Raw genomic sequence first — 23,481 nt, 5'->3', positions numbered from 1 at the left:
GGGAAACTGGAGAATCTACACCACATGGGGAACCCAAAAAAACATAAAGTTTTTTGATTTGAGAATTTTCAAAAAAAAAAAAACCAAAAAAAAATATTTTTCGGCTATTTTAGGGTTAAAGTTTTTTCTGGTGTTTAGGGTTGAATAACAGATGTTTTAACCCTGCAGAGCAGAAATATTTTATGATTACACCGGGTTAAATGAAGGGTGATTTCAAAATAATGCTTCAAATCCGAGTTTCTTCATTTGTTTTACTTTCAAATAGTTTTAATTAGTTGGGTACTTTGATCTTCAGTAATAATTTATAAGAATTTGATTAAAAAAAAAAAAATCAACTTCAAACTCGATTTACTCGATAGCGAAAGCTCAAATAAAAAAAAAATATACTACAAAATCGACTCCAAATGTGATGTAGTTTCACCAGTTTCCCGCTTGTACTACGAGTTTCCGGACACCCTGTATATTATTGTATGAGAATAAACCTGAAACTAGTTAAATAAATTAAACCTAAAACTGTTTTAAATGTTTTATTCAAATCCTTGAAACCTTAGAAAGTATTACAAACTAGCAGCTATTATAGTTAACTAAATTTCTGAATCGATTTTGATAAAAGTTGTCAATAAAGTAAATTCATTATGTAGTCTATAGTCTATATCAGAGGTCTCCAAACAACGGCCCGCCAATGTCATCAATCCGGCCTGCGACAATCGACAATTATACAGTAATTGAACTAGCGAATTTAGCAAGCGTATTTTTTTGCATTAATTCCACACAGGAGGCTTTGAGGAAAATATTTTCCCTCACGACCTATGTCATCTTAGGTGATGCTGTGTGGAGGGTCTTTTTAAGGAAGGGAAGGATAGGAAGTTCTGAAAAGGAAAATGTATGAGGGGTGGGTAGGAATCTGGGGATTAGTGTGTCCAGGAGTGACATACGTATGAATACATCCCTCCAACTGCGGTGCAAGGCGATGGGTCAAGATAGTCCGGCTGGAAAGGTCAAAAGGCCTCCCTCGATCCGGCACGCCACGCAGCAGGTGGGAAGACGTATCCGCCGCCAAGACCTGGACAAATCTCACCCCATGAACCATGAATGATAATGGCAGGAAAATTAAAACGGTTTTGACCGCAGGAACTGACTGAAAAGTTTGGATACTCCTGGTCAATATGATGGGTACTGAGAAAGGAGCGGCTACATGGTCTGGGGCCCTGGGGCCTAGGGCGGCCAAGACTGCAAATCCGCCTCTGGATTTGATATTTGAACGATCTAACCTTAAAGATTGAAGCACATTTTAGACGATATTTCACAAACTCGTTGTAAAAAGGTGTCTGAAAACTCATGGTATAAGTGGCGAACAAGTGAGTTTAACCCACATAATTGACTTTGCGTTGCGAAGTCCTGTTTTAACTCGACCGTTTTGCAATTCATCTGTCTGTACTTTTTTGAAGTGAAACTTCTTTACGCGCGTCATGCAATTTCGAGGACCGGAGTAAAACCGACTCATGACCGAAACGAAAATGCGGGTACCCCCACCACCGATTAAAGTTCATTTGATCTAGTCAAAGTTTTGAAGTAACATATAAATGCTTCTTAGCTCATCCCGACAACTGGCGTTGGTGGTGTAATGGTCAGCATAGTTGCCTTCCAAGCAGTTGATCCGAGTTCGATTCTCGGCCATCGCACATTATTTTTTTGTTTTTAACGCCTTTTTCATTCAATATCTTATTTTTTAGTAGGTCAGAACATTTTTTAAAAGAAAATAATATTGCAAAATAATAAAAACACTTATCTCACTGTGATAAAACATTACTCCGCTAGAGCGCGCTTTGCGTTATTGTGTTGGATTAAAATTATTATCTAATCCGTATATTATGATAATTGTATTACATTTATTTAATTAATTTATTTATTTTGATAATATGTAATAATTTACAGAAAAAAAAATTAAAACTATCTCCCTCTGATAAAATATCCGTTCGCTAGAGCGCACTACGCGATCTTGTGTGGGATTCTATTTCTGTACATTGTACATTATTTTTAAAAATATATTATATTTTGGGTGTGATGTAGGTAACATTATAAAACATAACAAGCTCTCATATTTTCAGAACCTACATAATATAATCAATTTATGCGGCTTTGCTTACAGTTGGTGCTCAGCGTGGTTGGCTTTCAATCAGTTAAGCGAGGTTCGATTCTCGGCTGTGGCATTTTTGAAGTGAAACCTTGTTGAGGTGGGGGAGCCGCTCACGAACGTTCTCTCTCTTCTCTTCTTTCCTCTCTCTCAGACACCAGCGAACTGCGCCACGCCAAGCATCAGCTGAAACTAGAAGTTTCACTTCTGTCTTGCGTAGGCTTGACACACCCACTTTTTTTTTGTTTGTTTTTGGGGTGTTATGCCGTGTTGCGCTAACTCCTTCTTTAGCCGACGTTTCGGACAGCGTTGCAGTGTCCATCATCAGGGCAGATCCGGTAGATCCGAAGATGTGTGAAACAAACAACAAAAATGCTTTTGGCCGTGAGAATCTAAAAACTTACCATCTGTCTGTACGTTTAGTTTTGAGTTCAGAATGGTTGCCATTTTAATGGTTCAGCAAAGATTACTTTTTTATGTGATAACATCGTGTTTGACTTTCGTATTTGCATTTTTTCAATATTATGGGGCCTATCCACCTGAAAATATTTCAAAATAGAAATGTCATTGAGATAGTGACGTATTTGTTTAATTCCTTATTTGAAATTTTAAAAACGATAAATAAATCATATTATATTTGTTTTATAAGTAAACACGAAGTAAGTATCTGCTAATAAATCTTAAGGTTTCTTAAGACAAACATTCCCGGGTTACGAATAACCTGACAATATTTGAAAATCTCCTACTACCACCACAGTAAGCTGAAAATGTTGCTTGTGTTGTGATGGAGGACTTAGCCAGCCGAGGAATTGAACACACTACGCCTGGGTGGGACCCAAACGCGATGTCAACTCGGCCACCGACCGGTATTAGCTTCAAAACAGTTCCCCTCACGGCCTCTCTTTAACTCTTTGGGGATGCTGTGTGGGTCTTCTCTTTAGGAAAGGAAGGATGGGAAGTTCTGGGAAGGAAAAAGGTATAAGGGGTGGATTAGAATCTGGGGGTTAGTGAGTCCAGGAATAACAGATGTATGAATCCATCCCTCCCACTGCGGTGCGATGTTCCGAAAGAGTCCTGCTGAAGAGGTCAAAAGGTCTCTTCCGATCCGGCCTGTCATGCAGTTGGTGGGCAGACACATCTGCCGCCAAGATCCCGATAAACCTGATGAACCAGGCACCCCTGCTAAGTCACCAAACGAAGCGAACCACTTGGGGCAGAGGTGTTGGTTATGTTATAAATAGTTCTCGGGTCGGCGGTACCCACACCCGCCTCAATTCACCACTTATACGACTTCTTTTCCAATTCTAAGAGCTTCGTTAGTTCAACTCTGTTCGTTAATAAGCCAGTAATTTTGCATAAAGAACGACATTATTAAAGAAGATGTGTATATTGACAGTTAAACGAAACTTATCTGATGCTATGGAGGCCTAAAATATGTTTATCGGCCGTCGGATCATTTCTTATCAATTGTTGACCATATATGACATATGGCTTTAGCGACTGACCGTGCTAGACCTCCAGCAAGTTTAAGAGATACAGATTGTTTTAGGAGTGTTTCCGTTTCATTTTCGATACAAGTATTACAAGTAAGTACCGGTATTTCAATGGAAGATGCTGCCTATATTTGTACACGGTTAACACTTGTCACATTCACATGAGAACAGGTCATTTCTAAGATTTATTTTTTAACTCTACAGCTTGGCTGTGAAATAATTTGCGGGCCTCTGTGTTTGTTCCTTCCTACGATATGGGTTTCTTCAAGACCTTCTTCAAGAATTACACAGCATCCCAAAAGATGGCGTAGGCCCTAAGTGAAATTATTTTCCGGGGCCTAGTTTAGTAATGTTGTTGTTGTTTTTTTTTAAATCTCTGTTATTGAATTATTAAAATATATCGTTTTTGTCAATCTTTAGCCACTAGCCAACCACTCTAGATAGCTAAATGAAAAGTCACGGACCGCCGCTGGTAAACACTCATATAACTGTAATATCAATTCAAATAATGTAAACATGACTGCTTTGTGCTCACCGTTAAAACTAATTTAAAATACCATGGTATAATATGGAGTGGAAATTACAAACAATAGAAAGGATAAAAAAATTATTTTATATTTTTTATTAGAATAAGCCCGTCGTCCCACGGATCAGTAAGCAAACGACATAGGGTCTTATAGCACTCGGTTTATGTCGATTCCTTAATGACCTGTGGGACAACGGGCCAAGAAACATATTTAATTTTAGAGTAGAATCATTTATTTCTCCCTGATTCTATCTCTGTATTCATTACATCTTGCAATTAGAAATTATCCAAAAAATTTTAATGAAAATTTTTTTTAATTTTCCGTATTATTACCCCACTATCAGACTATTTCAAAACTTTAAAGTCCCTTCACTGCAAATCTATCTATACACGGTGTCCGGAAACTCGAAGTACAAGCGGGAAACTGGAGAATCTACACCACATGGGGAACCCAAATAAACATAAGGTTTTTTGATTTGAGCATCGTCACCAAAAAAAAAAAAAACCAAAAAAAAAAAAATTTCGGCTATTTCAGGGTTAAATTTTGTTCGTCATATGTTTTAACCCTGCAGAGTAGAAACATTTTATGATTACACCGGATTAAATGAAGGGTGGTTTCAAAATAATGCTTTAAATCCGGGTTTCTTTATTAGTTTTAATTAAATACAGCTAGTTATTTATAAAAATAGCCCTTTTACAAATTCACTTGTTTCGATAATGAAAACATAAAACCACTTTCGAACAGAAATAAACTAAATATTTTTGGCTGAATAACTATCCCGCGCTATAACACAACCACAGACCAACCATTTTATAAAAATATACTCGCTGATGTACCCGGCGTTGCCCGGGTTTCCATAGAGTTTTTTGAAATCTTATGTAGACTGTAGCCTTCCTCTTGTTTTGAAAGTAAAGTCTGCAAAATTTCATCAATTTCAGAACAAAACTGTAGATTTATATAAAATAAAATTTTCGTCACCCACCTGGTTTCCTCTCCGCGGCCGCCCGTGATCGCCAGGTGATCACTCCTTCTTATTATTCTGTTTATATTATATAATATCTGACCATAGTAGAAAAGGAGATGAGTGGTGACAGATATAGCACCAAATGAACCGAGTGGTTTTAAGCCACGCATTTCGTATTTCTACCAATTTGTAACACATTTCTCTTGAACACTTATAAAAAATGCATGTTGTTTTTGAAGATAATTACAAAACAGTAACTAGCAGTAACTATACGAAATTCCATAGATGAAAATAAAATCTCAAGTGTGCTCCGAAAATGATTACAAACACATTTGATTTTGTTATTTAACATTTTGTAGACATTAAAAAATTCACAGTGTATCTTTAAATGCAACTTAGGCATTTGTAGAAGGAATTTTTATTAAACGAGTTGTGTTTCATTATATATTTTAACAATTTTCGCAAATTTATTGTCTTATTTTTATAATATTAGCGCGCTCACATTTGTATTTATATATCTCCCTTCAAACAATCTTTTTGAACACTTACTTCGGAGCCTTAAGAACTCTCTCGAACTGTTTGGAGAGTAAAGTTAGCGAGATGAGTCAGTAGTTGAATAGAATCAATTCAGATATCCACATATATATTTAGTATTTAAGAAGTTGCTTTTAAACAGTTATCTTTGTTGCCGCTACTCCGAGGCAGTAATTTTATTTTCCACTCCATGTTTACAAATTATACACCATAGTGTATAGCTACACTAAATTCTACTTTATAATATGTATGTACCGACTTATATTAATGCAATTTATTTTATGACGCTTTAAAATTAACGATTTTGTAATGTTTTTAAAAGAATGTTAAATTGAATTGAATTGAATCAGCGGTTTTCCTTTGAAATATAAAATCATAACAAATATATTATGGTGGTGAATCTCATATGACGTAGTGATTGTATTAGACAATTAGACCTACTTAACCTGCACTTCTTTTGTTTCAGATCAGAGAATGTCAAGTTCGTCGGATTGGGGGGGAACTTTACACCTCAGTACAACCCTGACGCTATATATGATGTGATAAAAACACACACCCACCCACTATACAACAGTACTTACTCAATCATGTATAACGACATCGCCCTTCTGCAGCTTGACAGACAGTAAGCTTTCATAATTATACAAAACATTGGAATAATTTTAGTAAAAATAAAAAATATTTATTCATGGGTGCGACCGGAATTTGAATTAAAGACTATTTGCTTTTCCGGCGTTTACTCTAGCAACTGAGCTATCTCCTGAACCTTCAGACCTGCCTGAAGTGTGTACATATTATTTTATCAACATTACAAATCTGACGGCCACCGTGGTCGAGTGGTAAGACTCTCGACTAGCAATCCGGAGGTCGCAGGTTCAAATAGTAAATCTTATTTTAGTATTTTTGCGGCTCTTTCCAAAGTAGCAGTATCGCTCTGGTGTTCTCCATTCGGAATTGAAACATTGCTTGAGATGGCTTTAGCCGTATTTGGTGACCAGATCTGAATAGCCAAGTACTTTCCCACCTTCCTCTTCCCCATCTCATTTCCCTCCCCACTGTCTTCAGCCTCTCAACATACACCAACTGTTGGAGATACGATCGTCTCACTGACTCCGGGTGGTTGGGAGCAGTTAGGACTCTTGTGCGATATTCGAATTTTATTCATTTTTCATCAGGTTTGTCTCATCTGCTAAAATGGTGTACAATTGGGTTGTCAGTCGGTAATTTACTTGTTTTTAGTTTGTCATTAAAATAATAGTGCTGATACAAAAGACAATGGCATCTCCACACTGACCTACAAACAAGGGTTAGTTCAAGCAACGCCAGTTCCTTATTACTTATTAGCAGGAATAGTTCCACCTGTATAGTGCCACCTCAGTGTAGGTCGACCAACAAACACTCTTCTGTATAGAGTCCTGTCCTATCTTCCATTCTTGCTACATGCCCTGTTAGCGGAACAGGCCCACTGTTGCTTCACATGGTCTGATGCTGGTACATGGATACATGGTCCACCTGTATAGTGCCACCTCAGTGTAGGTCGACCAACAAACACTCCTATGTCCTGTCCTATCTTCCATTCTTGCTACATGCCCTGCTAGCGGAACAGGCCCACTGTTGCTTCACATGGTCTGATGCTGGTACATGGATACATGGTCCACCTGTATAGTGCCACCTCAGTGTAGGTCGACCAACAAACACTCCTATGTCCTGTCCTATCTTCCATTCTTGCTACATGCCCTGCTAGCGGAACAGGCCCACTGTTGCTTCACATGGTCTGATGCTGGTACATGGATACATGGTCCACCTGTATAGTGTCACCTCAGTGTAGGTCGACCAACAAACACTCCTATGTCCTGTCCTATCTTCCATTCTTGCTACATGCCCTGCTAGCGGAACAGGCCCACTGTTGCTTCACATGGTCTGATGCTGGTACATGGATACATGGTCCACCTGTATAGTGCCACCTCAGTGTAGGTCGACCAACAAACACTCCTATGTCCTGTCCTATCTTCCATTCTTGCTACATGCCCTGCTAGCGGAACAGGCCCACTGTTGCTTCACATGGTCTGATGCTGGTACATGGATACATGGTCCACCTGTATAGTGCCACCTCAGTGTAGGTCGACCAACAAACACTCCTATGTCCTGTCCTATCTTCCATTCTTGCTACATGCCCTGCTAGCGGAACAGGCCCACTGTTGCTTCACATGGTCTGATGCTGGTACATGGATACATGGTCCACCTGTATAGTGCCACCTCAGTGTAGGTCGACCAACAAACACTCCTATGTCCTGTCCTATCTTCCATTCTTGCTACATGCCCTGCTAGCGGAACAGGCCCACTGTTGCTTCACATGGTCTGATGCTGGTACATGGATACATGGTCCACCTGTATAGTGCCACCTCAGTGTAGGTCGACCAACAAACACTCCTATGTCCTGTCCTATCTTCCATTCTTGCTACATGCCCTGCTAGCGGAACAGGCCCACTGTTGCTTCACATGGTCTGATGCTGGTACATGGATACATGGTCCACCTGTATAGTGCCACCTCAGTGTAGGTCGACCAACAAACACTCCTATGTCCTGTCCTATCTTCCATTCTTGCTACATGCCCTGCTAGCGGAACAGGCCCACTGTTGCTTCACATGGTCTGATGCTGGTACATGGATACATGGTCCACCTGTATAGTGCCACCTCAGTGTAGGTCGACCAACAAACACTCCTATGTCCTGTCCTATCTTCCATTCTTGCTACATGCCCTGCTAGCGGAACAGGCCCACTGTTGCTTCACATGGTCTGATGCTCTGTAGGGAACTCGCTTGCATAGCGCGGGTGGAAACTGTGCGCCACACTAAACAGTTTAGACTTATGTAGAAAGATACCTAGCGCAGACCCTTCAAAAATTACAGAAAGTCTGAATTGTCGAAAAATCAGTTCCAATTTCGAAAATAATGACACTTAAATTCAAAACCAAAGTTCTGGATACGATTTGAGAATTTCTCGGCCAAAATTATTGTAGTGATTTATTTTTGGGGTATTATGCCATGTTGCGCTACCTCCTTCTTTATACAAAGTTTCGGACAGCATTATAGTGTTCATCATCAGGGCAGATGTGTAATCGAATATGAAATTACATGTTTATTTGTAATTACTTTAATGCTGTCCGAAGTGGGCTAAAGAATGAGGTAGCGCAATATGGCATAACACCCTAAAAAAATCACTAACAAAGTTTATTTATTTATTGGTAAAGGTAAGAGACAAACAGCTTATACATAAAATATAAATATATACATGTTAAAAACAGTCAAGCCAAAAAAGTCTCCTATATTAAAATTGATTGGAGATGGAGTTTTATTGCATAAAAAAAAAAATATATTTATATATATTTTAGGTGAGGAAGGGAGGAATAGGAATTTAGGATGAGGATAGGAGATGCTCTGGATTCATTCCATACTATTGTAATAATTTTCGATCGTACGTGTTACTTCTAATCGATATTTGTGAAGTGTATTTATTGCTAAAAATGTCTATGTTTTGAAATTTAGTATTATATTGGGCGAATGTATTATGTAGTATTATAATGTGCAAATTCCACGTAATAAAATATTATTTAGTATTATATTACGTGGAATTGGTGAATTTTTTCTAAAGTTAGTTCTATATGTAGGTAAGTTCTGGAGTTCATTGAACCAGAGTTACAGACAGAGTCACAACTGACATTAGAACCCATTCGTAATTATTATTACAATGTTACAGTCAATAATCTGTTGAAAAGTAATGTCACGATATTTATTATTTTTATGAAATTTTTATAATTTATTGTTACTTTATTACCATTATTTCCAATGTCAAATAACAGGTGACAGGGTCTCACGAGTGTCATGCGTCATGCCGGAATATCGGCATACCGCACCTAAAGGGTTAAGGAATATTATTGCATCGCACTACCACTTGACAGTTTTACAAAAATAAATTATATCCATTTCAGGGTAACATTCACAAGCAGTATAATCCCAGCCTGTCTCCACACCGGCACAACTCTTCCTGACAGTGGCCTCATCCACACTTCGTGGGGTGGCTCACTCAACACACTTCCCCAGAAGGTTAGAACACATTTCTCTGCCTTCATGATGAACAATGACTGATGATGTGATAACGATAAGATTGACCGCTGTGGCTGGTACTAAATGTTTATGTATTTAAATAGATATCTAACCATCACGCTGTCTCCCCCAGGGGTAGGCAGAGAGGATGGACCGCCATACAACTCTGTTTTAACAAACATACCTTGTTTCATGCACATTCATACAAAGGTTCTGTTAATTTGATTCTTGAGATGACTCAAGTACTTGCCGTGTCTACCTTGGGAGTCCCGGTCTTCTTCTACCATCCACTTGCGCGTCTTATATTCTCCTATTTTACCACTCTGAAGAGGAGCAAATATACTAAATAATATTTAATTTTATTCAAATGAAATCTTAATTAAAGCACACACTTAGAAGTATCTGGTTCAAATCCTAGTGGTAAATTTCATAATAAATTTATTAAAAGTAATTTACATATATATTTGTGGCAAGTATCGCCCTGGTGAAAGATCTCATTCAGATCGAATGTATCTTGAAATGGCTGTAATCGTGTTTGGTGACCAGATCTAATTAGTCAGGTACTTCCCCACCTTCCTCTTTGCCATCTCCTTCCCCTCCCTTTTTACACAACTGAGGATGTCATAGTCCCACTGATTCTAGACGGTTGGGAGCAGTTGTAACACTTGTGCAGTATTTACATTAAAAAACACATTTTTTCAAAACCTCACTTCACATTGTAATACTATACGGATTGTTCTCATTGGATAAAACAATTAGTTGGTACGTTTTTCAACATTTCAGACGACAATGCAGAGAGTATCTGAGGAGGAGTGCTCTAGAATATTCCCCGCTGGCAACTATGGACACCCTGCCGGCGTAAAACATGACCTGGAGATTTGCAGCCGCCCAGTCAACACAACTGAAGGATGTTGGGTATGTAACGCTGGGATGCATTGTAAACCAAGCTCATTATAATACTGATGTATTTATTATTTAATATTTTGATAATAAAACATTGATATTACAAGAATTTTATAAATAACAAAGAGTAGTCCCGCTGCCTGCTCCATGGCAGCTTGTCTACAAGGTCTACCATTTTTCTTTAATTCAATAAACATAACACATAATCATTTTACATATAAAAATTAGTTATGACTTCACAATAATGTTTAAATTATGTATTGCAAGATTCAATCTCTAAGGACGGGTTGTTTCATAGAATTTGAACAATTCATCAAATTTCTAAGTTGATTTTCAAGTTCTGTGAAGGTTCTATCCAAGTTTTGTTCTCAGTTATGTGAAGCCTCTGGCCAGTTATTATAGAATAATAGAACTTGAGTAGAACCTACACAGAACTTGAAAATGAATTTTGAAATTCGATGAATTGTTAAAATTCCTCGAAACAACCCGTCCTTATTCTTCTTCTGATTACTCACTTCTATCAGAATGTATCTAATATTAAGGAGAAACTACTTCCTTTATCATGTTCCCACTATTAATTAATTCCTCCCGTGGATTATCATTTGGGTAACTTTCTTCATATTATCAAAAATTGAAACACACTTGGGCGAGTCCATTTTTATAAATTTCTGAATTCCTCCAAGTATCTGTTTGGTATATCTTGAATCTCGAATTAAAATAAAACAATTTGCGAGTTCATTTTGAAATAGTCCGAGTCAATCACAATGACATCCATAGTGTAAAAATGAAGAGATGAACACTTTTAAAGCACTTCCCAGTAAGATGCCGGGAAAACAGGTATAGGGCGCTAATCCATATAAAACTACACATTCACACTTACGTAGCAGGAGCTCACATCAGAAACATCTAGCGACATTCTAGATCCATGCAGGTCCGTAAAAGACGCGAAACATCTATAGTATACATCCTCGGCGCCATCAGGTAGTCCTCAAGGAGTCTAGTCCATCTACAGGAAACACTGGTGTTCTGTTCCTGCTGTTTCTCTCTAGATCCTGGTGCTGGTGCCAAGGGCTGTCCTGACAGGTGTTCTGACCAGCGAAGCCGTCCCAGGTTTAAGCATATAGCATATAGTATACATCCTCGCACCATCGGTTAGTCTCCAAGGAGTCTAGTCCATCTATAGGAAACACTGGTGTTCTGTTCCTGCTGTTTCCCTCTAGTTCCTGGTGCTGGTGCCAAGGGCTATCCTGGCAGGTGTTCTGACCAGCGAAGCCGTCCCAGGTTTAAGCATATAGCATATAGTATACATCCTCGCACCATCGGTTAGTCTCCAAGGAGTCTAGTCCATCTATAGGAAACACTGGTGTTCTGTTCCTGATGTTTCCCTCTAGTTCCTGGTGCTGGTGCCAAGGGCTATCCTGGCAGGTGTTCTGGCCAGCGAAGCCGTCCCAGGTTTAAGCATATAGCATATAGTATACATCCTCGCACCATCGGTTAGTCTCCAAGGAGTCTAGTCCATCTATAGGAAACACTGGTGTTCTGTTCCTGCTGTTTCCCTCTAGTTCCTGGTGTTGGTGCCAAGGGCTATCCTGGCAGGTGTTCTGGCCAGCAAAGCCGTTCCAGGTTTAAGCATATAGTATACATCCTCGCACCATCGGTTAGTCTCCAAGGAGTCTAGTCCATCTATAGGAAACACTGGTGTTCTGTTCCTGCTGTTTCCCTCTAGTTCCTGGTGCTGGTGCCAAGGGCTATCCTGGCAGGTGTTCTGGCCAGCGAAGCCGTCCCAGGTTTAAGCATATAGCATATAGTATACATCCTCGCACCATCGGTTAGTCTCCAAGGAGTCTAGTCCATCTATAGGAAACACTGGTGTTCTGTTCCTGCTGTTTCCCTCTAGTTCCTGGTGCTGGTGCCAAGGGCTATCCTGACATAGACAAGTCTGACCATTCTTTGCGTCATTCTTGTATGCAGAACTGTTTCATTACCATTATGGAATTAAAATGGGATGAGACAGAGCGCGCGCTTAGTGGGCTAGAACCAAAGTAAACCAAGTCAGTGGTGTTAGTTGGTCAGTTCTATTTAAATCTGTATGGAAGGAATTTCAAGTACCTATTATCTATAAAAAAAAACAAAAAAAAAAACAAAACAAAAAAAAAAACAAAAAAAATTAAAATCATGAATATACATAAAAACAAACTTAACATCTTTACAGCGGCGAGTAGCAGGCGTCCCCGGTGCGGGCCAAAACTGTTGGTAAATTTTGCCAACATTCGCGGCCTGCACACAAATTTAAATTCCGTCCATCACCATCTTTTGTCCCAACGTCCCAACCTTCTTTTCCTATCCGAAACTCAGATAGCCGAACCGCCAGACTCCTCCTATCTGGACTGCCCGGGCTTTACCCTCGCAAGCAAATTCCGACTGAAAGGAGGAGTCTGCCTCTATAGTCGAGCTGACGTCAACTGTGTGCGACTATTGAGTCTGGAAAACTCCAGATTCGACGTAATGTGGGTGCGCGTCAATCTTGCCAGTACGGCAAGATTCTACGCATGTCTATACCGCTCACCGAACCATAGCGAATCAGACACTTCCGAGCTCTTCAAACATTTGAGCGATACTATTGATGATCTCTTGCCCCGCTACCCTTCGGCCGAGTTTGTTGTTCTGGGGGACTTCAACGTTCATAACGAACCATGGTTGAAGTTCTCAGGCCCAACGGACTCGGCTGGCCGACAGGCGGAATCCTTTGCCATTTGCTACGGATTAGAGCAATTGGTTCAGGAGCCTACAAGGGTTCCTGATGTCCAGACTCACCGCTCCAATCTGTTAGACCTATTCTTAACTACTGTGCCACACGGTTATAAGATTGACGTCACAGCGCCTCTGGGATCATCTGACCACTGCCTAGTGACGACATCAATCCCCGTTAGCCTCAGACCAACCAATGAGAGGCTGAGGAGAAAAGTGTGGCACTATAGGTCAGCAGATTGGTTCGGTATGCGGGCCCATTTCAATGCTTTTCCGTGGTCAGCTGTTTGTTTTCGGACTTCGGACCCTTCAAGATGTGCCCAGGAGATTGGTGAAGTCATCAATTCGGCGATGGATGGCTTCATACAATCGACTACTAAAGAAACTGGTGTGGGCTCAAAGCCGTGGTTCAGTCGACAATGCTCCGAAGCAGTTCGACGAAAAAACGCGGCTTACCGAGCCTACAACACATCTCGAACGCCCGAAAGCAGATCAGCATACAACAAATTGGCAAAGGAATGCAAGAGAATCATCAATAGGTCAAAATTCGAACACGACCTGCAGATCAGCAAAAAGCTGGCTGCCTGCCCGCATGGCAGCAGAGCATTCTGGTCGCTTGCGGGCTCAATAGGTCGAAATTTTTGCAAACCCAGTTTGCCACCTCTTACCAGACCTGACGGCTCACTAGCAAACACCGCCACCGAAAAGGCAAACCTTTTAGGGAAAATGTTTGCGGAAAACTCGACCCTCGACGACGGGGGTGCTGTTCCGCCGTCGGTTCCTCACTGCGGCTTCTATATGAAAAAGCTGAGGATCCGGCATCGGGATGTACTCCACGTCATACGGGGGCTCGATGTTAACAAAGCTAGTGGACCTGATGGAATACCTGCCCTGGTATTGCAGAGGTGTGCTGCGGAAATAGTTCCAGTTTTGACAAAGCTCTTCAAAATGTCCCTGAAGTGTGGCACTGTGCCCTCTGGTTGGAAAAAAGCGGTAATTCACCCTATTCCCAAGAAAGGTGACCGCTCCAACCCGGCCAACTACCGCCCCATAGCGATCACATCAGTTCTGTCCAAAGTGATGGAACGTGTGATCAACGACAAACTGCTCACATACCTCGAGAAGAACAAAATTATCAACAACCGTCAATACGGATTCCGGCGGAACCGCTCGTGCGGTGATCTTCTCGCGTATGTGACGCATGTTTGGGGGCGGTGCCTGGAACGTCACGGTGAGACCCAAACGGTCGCACTAGACATATCCAAGGCCTTTGACCGGGTCTGGCACCGAGGACTTGTCAACAAATTGCATTCTTACGGACTTCCCGCATCCCTGTGTACGTGGATTGCTGACTTTTTAAGGGATAGGTCGATTCAGGCGGTTGCTGACGGTTTCACCTCTTCCTCGCACTCCATAAATGCTGGCGTCCCACAAGGATCGGTTCTGTCTCCAACTTTGTTTTTGTTGCACATCAATGACCTTTTGACATGTGCACCGATTCATTGTTACGCGGATGACAGTACAGTTCATGATAGCTTTTTGTTTGACAAGCCCCCAAAGGGCACACAAACTCCAACGGCTCGGAGGGCTTTGAAGCAGAGAATGGACGGTTATCTCGAGAGTATTTCCTCCTGGGGTAAAAATAATCTCGTCGAATTTAATGTTTCAAAGACCCAATCCTGTCTGATTACGTCTAAAAGGGATCCAAATGATAATCTAGTCTCCTTCAACGGAAGCAATCTTCCGAACAGGCCTTCCATTGATATGCTTGGTGTAACTATAAGTGACCAGCTCAGGTACGGGGGCTCCATCGAAGCTAGAGTAAAGTTGGCCTCTCAGAAGCTGGGCGTACTGTACAGGGCCCGCAGATACTTTAATAGTACACAACTGCTCACCCTGTACAAATCGCAAGTGCGCCCTACTGTCGAATTTGGCAGCCATCTCTGGTCTGGAGCCCCAAAATACCTGAAAAAAACCCTTGACTCTGTGCAGAAACGGGCGGTCCGTTTGATAGATTCCCCAATCTTAACAAACGGACTGCAATCTTTAGAGCACAGGCGTCAGGTAGGTATGCTGTCCTTGTTCTATCGGTATTACAATGGAAGATGCTCTGAAGAACTAGCGTCATTGATCCCTTCGGCACCGGTGCGTAGTCGGGATACACGCCAAACGCGCGCCCAACATTTGTACACAGTTGACACTTGTCACATGAGAACGGGTCGCTTCTACGATTCGTTCTTAAGTTCAACAGCTCGGCTGTGGAACGAACTGCCGGCCTCTGTGTTTCCTCCCTCCTACAACATGGAACTCTTCAAGACCCATGTTCACTCCTTCCTCTCCACAAAAAGACCCTCCACACAGCATCCCCAAAGATAACATAGGCCCTGAGGGAAATTATTTTCTTCAGGGCCTCCTGTGTGGAGTAAATATAAAAAAAAAAAAAAAAAAAAATCTATGCAGTGGCGTGCGTAAATAAGTTAAAAATTAATTGTTATTTTTATTTCACGGATAATTTTAGTGAAATTATTTATCTTTATTTCATTTCCAGCACGTTCCGGAATTGTAGATACTCTCAGTATCACCCTGGTGGAAGGCCATCATTCAAATCGAAAAGTTGCTCTATGATTTTAGAGATTGTACTTAACAAATCTTAAGTTTTTAAAGGAAATTTTGGTTTTTATTTAATAATACATAAATGGAAACATCCTTTTTGGACGTAAGGTTAGGTTAAGATAAGTTAGGTTAGGTTAGGTTAGGTTTACCATTTCCATTTACCATAAATGTAAACACTGACTACCTACCACTAATTAATGAATTAATAATCTGCCATTTGGAGTGTGTTCACCTATTGCTTTATTTGTTCTCAGAACTTGTTCTACGGCTCCCCGCTGACGGTACCCAACAGCCCCAGGGTGGGCTGCATGCACCTGTTGGTGGGGTTGTTATCCTCGTGTGCAGCTTCATCCTACACACACATCAATATAAGGATATCTACCTACATCCCCTGGATAGAGGGTATTGTGTGGCCTGAAAGCGGTGTTGTTGTCTAGGTCCTTGTTTTAGACCTCCTTATTAATTATATTAAAAACTTTTGTAGCCGGGCCGACGCTTCAACAAATTTTAAAATACAATAAACAGCTGGTGTTAACCCCTCAACTACCAATTTAAAAAAAAATATATAAATTCCAACTTCGGACTCGATTTACCCCAAAATGAAAGATCACATAATAAAAAATACTTATGTGATAGGTTCATCAGTTTCCCGTTTGTACTATGAGTTCCCAGACAACATTTATAACAAAAATCCCACACAGGCAAGGCCAGTGGGTAGGCATACTTGGGATTAGTTAAAGGTACTTAAACATGACTTTTTGTGGAATGTAGGTACATACCTATATTATTTCTATAGAAAGGAGATTTTTATGATTTAATAATATTAAAATCAGTTGTATTTTTATTAATTGGAAACACATTTTACAGAAGAAAAACACATTTTTATAATTTTGTGTCTTTTACTAAACTTATATCCAATTTTTTTTTACTTCTATCAGAGTAATAAAAAATAAAATTAAAATGTTATCGAGCTTATTCTGCTACTTTAAAAAAACCAGTTTACTGAAGTTAAATAACAAATCTGAGATCAATCGGCGAACTGGTTAGTGAGAAATCGTAGTTGCTGATTTGTATTTGTGCGTGTAAAATGTATGTACCATTGGGTGAGATTAAAATGACGTAATTGATAGTTAGCAACTAATCAGCCAACCCAGGGCCAAGAACAACTTGTTCCTCTCTCTTGGAAATTGGATTATAGTCAGTTTGGCATTCTGTCCTTCAGTTCTTGTTACTTGTTGCCTTCTCACTACTTGTCAGTACTCATACTTCCCTCTATTCTATAACTCTATCATTTCATCAATTTATCACTATTCAGTTTGGACAGTCTACACTCAATTCTAAAACCTTTTTTTTTCTAGACCACAATACCGCATTAAGTAAGGTGGGGATGATGGGTAGATACTGCGTGGAAAATCTGTTTTTATTATGTGTTTGTACTTATATATTATGTACTGTAAATTTTTCGACTTTTTTAATGTTAATAAATTATTTTTTTACTTGTGCACCTTTTGTTTTGATCCAGACTGAAACCTTTTTTTTCTGTATTGTGTAAGTGTTGGTGTATTCTGTATTGTCAATAAAAGCCTTCACGCTCAACGATGGATGAAGGTAAATAAATTAACGAAAGAAATAAAACTCTGGAACAAGAGAAGCCATCTTCCATTCATCATCCATTTCTGGCTTGATCTCTGGAAGATCAAGCCAGAAACAAGAGAAAAATACACAAATGCATAAAATTCATTGATAAAAATAAAAATAAAACTACCTCAAGTGGTGCAGAAACGAGGACCTAACCACCGCCTTTAAGGGCGAGGCAACGGCACATATCAAGAACCCTCTTAAGCCTTGCTAATCTAAATCTCTAAAACCTAAGGAAGAAAAGGAAGAAATTCCCCAAATGAAAGTGAAAGCTTTATCAATATCCGTTGCGTAGTTTAGACGAACTAAGCGCACAAACAGACAGACGCGGATAAGACTTTATTTTATACTATATAGAGATGATTAAATCCTTACAAATAACAAGAATCGAAAGTCAGGTAATGCAAAGAAGAACTATATTATCAGGAGGAACTACTCTAGTAGGATAAATTTATAATTTTTACACTTTCTTGATAGACGGTGGTCGTACTTTGTTGTGCGGAGTTGACAGAAAATATAATAAAAAAAAAGCTATTTATTTTATTATAGGACTATCCCATGACCAGTTCAGGCACGGGGACTCCATCCAAGCCAGAGTCAAGTTACCCTCTCAGAAAAGGGCCCTTAGGTAATGCAGACAGTACACAACTGCTGACCCCGTACATTCCTGTTGGGGAATCCGGCGGACACCTCTGGTGTGGAGCCCCAACAAACCCCCTGACTTTGTGCTGAAACTGACGGTGCGTTTGATAGATTTCCTTCTCTAAACAAATGGATTGTAATGTTTAGAGCACAGGCATCAAGTAGTGATGATCGTGTGAAAAATGGGAGATTGGCAAAGAAAGCAATAATGCGTCAATAATCAGAATTAATAATTGTCCCTCATTGGAAAACGTTGACCATATAACTTATCTAGGTTTAAAATCTGATAAAAATTTAAGATGAGCATATTACTATTTTAATAATAAAATTTTAAAGAGTAAGTTAATTTTTCAAGACCATCAGAAAAGTCCTCAGTAAAAAACACTTAGATTAAGATCTACATGGCTCATTACCAATCGCTGTTAGAATTCGGTATTATCGGATGGGGCAGAGAAAATGACAATATCCTAAAATCACTCATTGAAATGCCAATGCCAATGAAAATAATTCTGAAAGTCCCTGTAAGAACTAGCACTGAAGAAATTTTAACTTCTGATAATATTATAATCACAATGCCTGTACAGTTTAGGATTGTTGTAAATGGAAGTGGTGCCCTCTAGTATCTTCAAAGGGAATGATCGGGATGCTGTTTGAAAACTAAATCAAAAGTAAAATTTCACAACTTTTTCTTACCAGAATTTCTCAGGTTTAAAAACTTTTACACTATTTTACATACAATTGTAAAGGTTTTCCAAAATGCCCTGGAAAGAATCTCAGACTTGTGATGTGCAGAAAGAAACCATTCATCTGTTCTGAATGCAATTACTAATGTTATCCAAATTGAGCCTGGTAATAAATTACATCTTTGCGATTCTTTCAAGGAAATAGAAAACATCCTGTCACTTCGAATGGAATCCACAATGTTCTCAAAATTTATTTTGACAGCATCGCCATTCCATTGTAAGAATATTATGTACTAAATACACAATTTGGCTGTCCTGAAACGGGAATTCTTCCCAGTTGGATAGACGAAGGTTCATTTTGTTTTGTATTGTTAACAATTTATATATATATATATATATATATTGTATAAAGCATACTTTGAGCCACATTATATACACTTTTTTTTAATGCCATTTTGTTTAATCAACCCTTAAAAACTACCCCCTCACAGCTATATACGTCTATGATGTACCGTTTAAAATATATATCGATACATACATCTATAGCATACTTTGAAGACATATTTTTATTCTGTACAGACGATAGTTTGAAGACAGTCCTCAATGTATGCGTTATATATAATTTCCCGTCGTGGTCTCAAATAATGCTTTTCACAGGGAGGTGTTTCGTGTACATATAGCATACTTTCGACCTTATGGTAAGTAGGAAACTTCCATTGGAATAATGAGTAATTATTAATATTTTTGACGCCAGATGGCACAAATAATAATATCAAATATGTAGATATTTACGCGCTGTGAATTTGGTACATTACGATAAAGTAATGTTTCGTCTTCAAGAAATCCTTTGTGAAACTTTTTCGCTGGGTTTTTCGAAAGATAAGAGTGAAAATTTAATTCATCTCGAAAAAAATACATATTTAATACTTATTGTTAATTTTTGCTTTTTTATAGGTAACAACAAACTTTTACCCATAGATAATAGAAACAAAGCGGATATGGCATTGAAGCGTGCCAACTGTCATCGAGCATAGACCACACTGCATGGGTTGTACGTTTGGTGACTATGTAGGAGTGTAGATGCAGGGCATTGTTAGGTTGTATGATGTTGGCGACACTGCACACAAACTAACAACAATCAATGGCCTATCTTCCCTGTTCCGGTACACATTTTAACTTATGTGTTAGGTAGGTACCTAGATGCTTTTACCCATGGATAATAGAAACAAAGCGGATATGGCATGGAAGCTTGCCAAATGTCATCGAGCTTAGACCATACTGCACGGGTTGTACGTTTGGTGACTATGTAGGAGTGTAGATGCAGGGCATTGTTAGGTTATATGATGTTGGCGACACTGCACACAAACTAACAACAATCAATGGCCTATCTTCCCTGTTCCGGTACACATTTTAACTTATGTGTTAGGTAGGTACCTAGATGGTTTTACCCATAGATAATAGAAACAAAGCGGATATGGCATGGAAGCTTTCCAACTGTCATCGAGCTTAGACCATACTGCACGGGTTGTACGTTTGGTGACTATGTAGGAGTGTAGATGCAGGGCATTGTTAGGTTATATGATGTTGGCGACACTGCACACAAACTAACAACAATCAATGGCCTATCTTCCCTGTTCCGGTACACATTTTAACTTATGTGTTAGGTAGGTACCTAGATGGTTTTACCCATAGATAATAGAAACAAAGCAGATATGGCATGGAAGCTTGCCAACTGTCATCGAGCTTAGACCATACTGCACGGGTTGTACGTTTGGTGACTATGTAGGAGTGTAGATGCAGGGCATTGTTAGGTTATATGATGTTGGCGACACTGCACACAAACTAACAACAATCAATGGCCTATCTTCCCTGTTCCGGTACTCATTTTAACTTATGTGTTAGGTAGGTACCTAGATGGTTTTACCCATAGATAATAGAAACAAAGCGGATATGGCATGGAAGCTTGCCAACTGTCATCGAGCTTAGACCATACTGCACGGGTTGTACGTTTGGTGACTATGTAGGAGTGTAGATGCAGGGCATTGTTAGGTTATATGATGTTGGCGACACTGCACACAAACTAACAACAATCAATGGCCTATCTTCCCTGTTCCGGTACACATTTTAACTTATGTGTTAGGTAGGTACCTAGATGGTTTTACCCATAGATAATAGAAACAAAGCAGATATGGCATGGAAGCTTGCCAACTGTCATCGAGCTTAGACCATACTGCACGGGTGGTACGTTTGGTGACTATTTAGGAGTGTAGATGCAGGGCATTGTTAGTTTGTATGATGTTGGCGACACTACACACAAACTAACAACGATTAATGGCATATCTTCCTTGTTCCATTACACATTTTAACTTTTGTGTTAGGTAGGCACCTAGATGGTTTTACCCATAGATAAAAGTAACAAAGCAGATATGGCATTGTATTATTTCACAATTTATCTTTAAAAATAATATAAGGTATATTTGCGATACGTTCCAGATTGGAGGGTACTCTCAGTATTGCCCTGGTGTAATACCATCATTCAGAATTGAAAATTTGATTGAAATGGCCGTGTTTGGTGACCAGGTACTTCCCCACCTTTCTCTTCCACATCTCCTTCCTCTCTCCAATACTTTTAGCTTATCAACGAGCAATTTTGAGCTACCGGCATCTGTTTGTCCTCCCTCCTATAATGCGAGCCTCTTCAAAGCCCGCATTAATAAATATCTTCCTACAGCCCCTACCTTAATCCGCCTCACAACGCCGCCCAACCGGGTGGTGACAAATTCCCCTGTCTGTACACTGCACAGGCAGGGACGCTCTTGTGAGGTGTCATATAAATGTAGCCGTCTGAGCTTCTCTGATGCCCCATGACACGGAATGAACACATACAAACGCATTAAGTCGTCAACAATTTAGGCTCAAATCAAATTTACTTGCGCACGCCGGAATTCGAATCCGCGACCTAAAAATGCGTAGCCAAGGATCGTAATCTCAACCTCAAACACCATACTATTGACAACTATTTTGTAGTTTTTAAAATATTGCATTATTAATTTAACATGGCGATACTGAAAGTACCTATTTTCATTCTTGAACGTGCCGCAAATATACGATATAGTTATTAACGTATTATTTTAAACTAATAAATATTGTGAAATTATACAAATTTATCAATTCACATTCGCACTCCGTAATTTGAACCCGCGACCTCCGAATTCATAGCCAAGGATTGTTATCTCAATCTCAAAGTAGAAACTGGTAACAGTCATTTTTGTATTTTCTGTTTCGTTCGGGCTTTAATAATAGACATTTGTTTCAAATAATTGCCGCAAAAGAAATCCAAATGAGATAATATTACTTTTTGAATAATAATACAATAGTAAACGAGGCTGGTCAGTATATAAACTGCCGATGCGCGACGACCGGATGTGCAGATGTTTTTTTTACTGTTTTTTTTGTTGTTGACATTTTTTGTCTACAATTATTATTAGTTCTCAAACTGTGAAGATATGTTCGTGTGTGTGTTTTTTTTAAATATTATTTTTTTATACTTTTAAATACACCTTCTTGAATTTCACTTGCGTTTTCTTAAATGAATGTATGAATGAAGTGGAAATTCACCCATTTTCCAACATCCAAATAAGCTGAAATTCGGCATATAGACTCGTTGTTGATTACAATGAACTGGCGGCAATCACGTCAATACACGCGGACATATTTGCATTTCTCTGAAATTGAATGCCATTATAGCAGTTAATATAAAAAATAAATGCCGGTAATACCAAATCAGGATTTAGCTCAGTTAGTTAGCGCGGTTGATTCCAGTCTTTGGAGAGGAAGATTCAATCCTTAATCAAACCAAAAAAAAAATATTTTCAAATACATCTTTTGATAAAAATAGATGCTTCATATATTTAGTAGACGAACTTTTTACGGGTTGATTTTTCTATTTCAAAATACCGGAACCGTTAGGTTTATTGCTTATTAGCTATTTAATGATTTATTTCTTATAGAAAATATACCTTACGTTTGCATTTATGGTCTAATAATGAGTTTTTATAGTATAATGAGATAGATAGTAAAAACAAAAACAAATATCCATGTAAGCAAGAAAGAAAACGATAAAATTAACGATAAAATAACGATTCGAAGGAATTGTAGACCCGCGTTAAATGCGTGTAATCAAATTATTGGTTTTGTTTTGTTTTTAATAACTAGTTCATTTAATTTGATGAAAGTTTGCTGACCACATTTATTTAAATATTGTTGTTGCGCCCGCACTACGCAAATAAAATATTAAATTGCATTTTTTTTTAATTTCCAGAAGCCACACTATACTTACCAAAGATATAAGAATTTCTAATATATTTGGTAAGAATAATTTCTAATATCTTTGGTAAATATAATTTCAAATAGTAGAATTTCTAATATCTTTGTAAGTATAAGTTCTAATAGTAGAGTTTCTAATATCTTTGATACCTACCTACCTCCGTTTTCATTTT

At 39.0% G+C, this 23,481-nt stretch overlaps 1 protein-coding gene and 1 non-coding gene across 2 annotated transcripts in view; both read left to right on the top strand.

The window, feature by feature from the left end:
* LOC149410378 (clotting factor B-like) overlaps positions 1 to 17,521 on the top strand; it is a 51,783-nt gene extending 34,262 nt beyond the window's left edge. The window contains exons 12-15 of the mRNA XM_089648870.1: positions 6,119 to 6,277; positions 9,641 to 9,755; positions 10,539 to 10,670; positions 16,274 to 17,521. Coding sequence (XP_089504996.1) covers positions 6,119 to 6,277; positions 9,641 to 9,755; positions 10,539 to 10,670; positions 16,274 to 16,456 — 589 coding nt within the window. The 3' untranslated portion in view covers positions 16,457 to 17,521. The remainder of the gene's footprint in view (positions 1 to 6,118; positions 6,278 to 9,640; positions 9,756 to 10,538; positions 10,671 to 16,273) is intronic.
* Positions 1,611 to 1,682, top strand: TRNAG-UCC (transfer RNA glycine (anticodon UCC)). The gene has a single exon. It is a non-coding gene; the product is annotated as a tRNA-Gly (tRNA).
* Positions 17,522 to 23,481: the final 5,960 nt, after the last annotated feature.

This window comes from Hesperophylax consimilis, chromosome 28 (assembly GCF_061612785.1).
Source record: "Hesperophylax consimilis isolate HC1 chromosome 28, BYU_Hcon_1.0, whole genome shotgun sequence".
NCBI classification, from domain to species: Eukaryota; Metazoa; Arthropoda; class Insecta; order Trichoptera; family Limnephilidae; genus Hesperophylax; species Hesperophylax consimilis.
The sequence above is the reverse complement of the archived record's forward strand: the minus strand, read 5'-3'. Positions and strand labels throughout refer to the sequence as shown.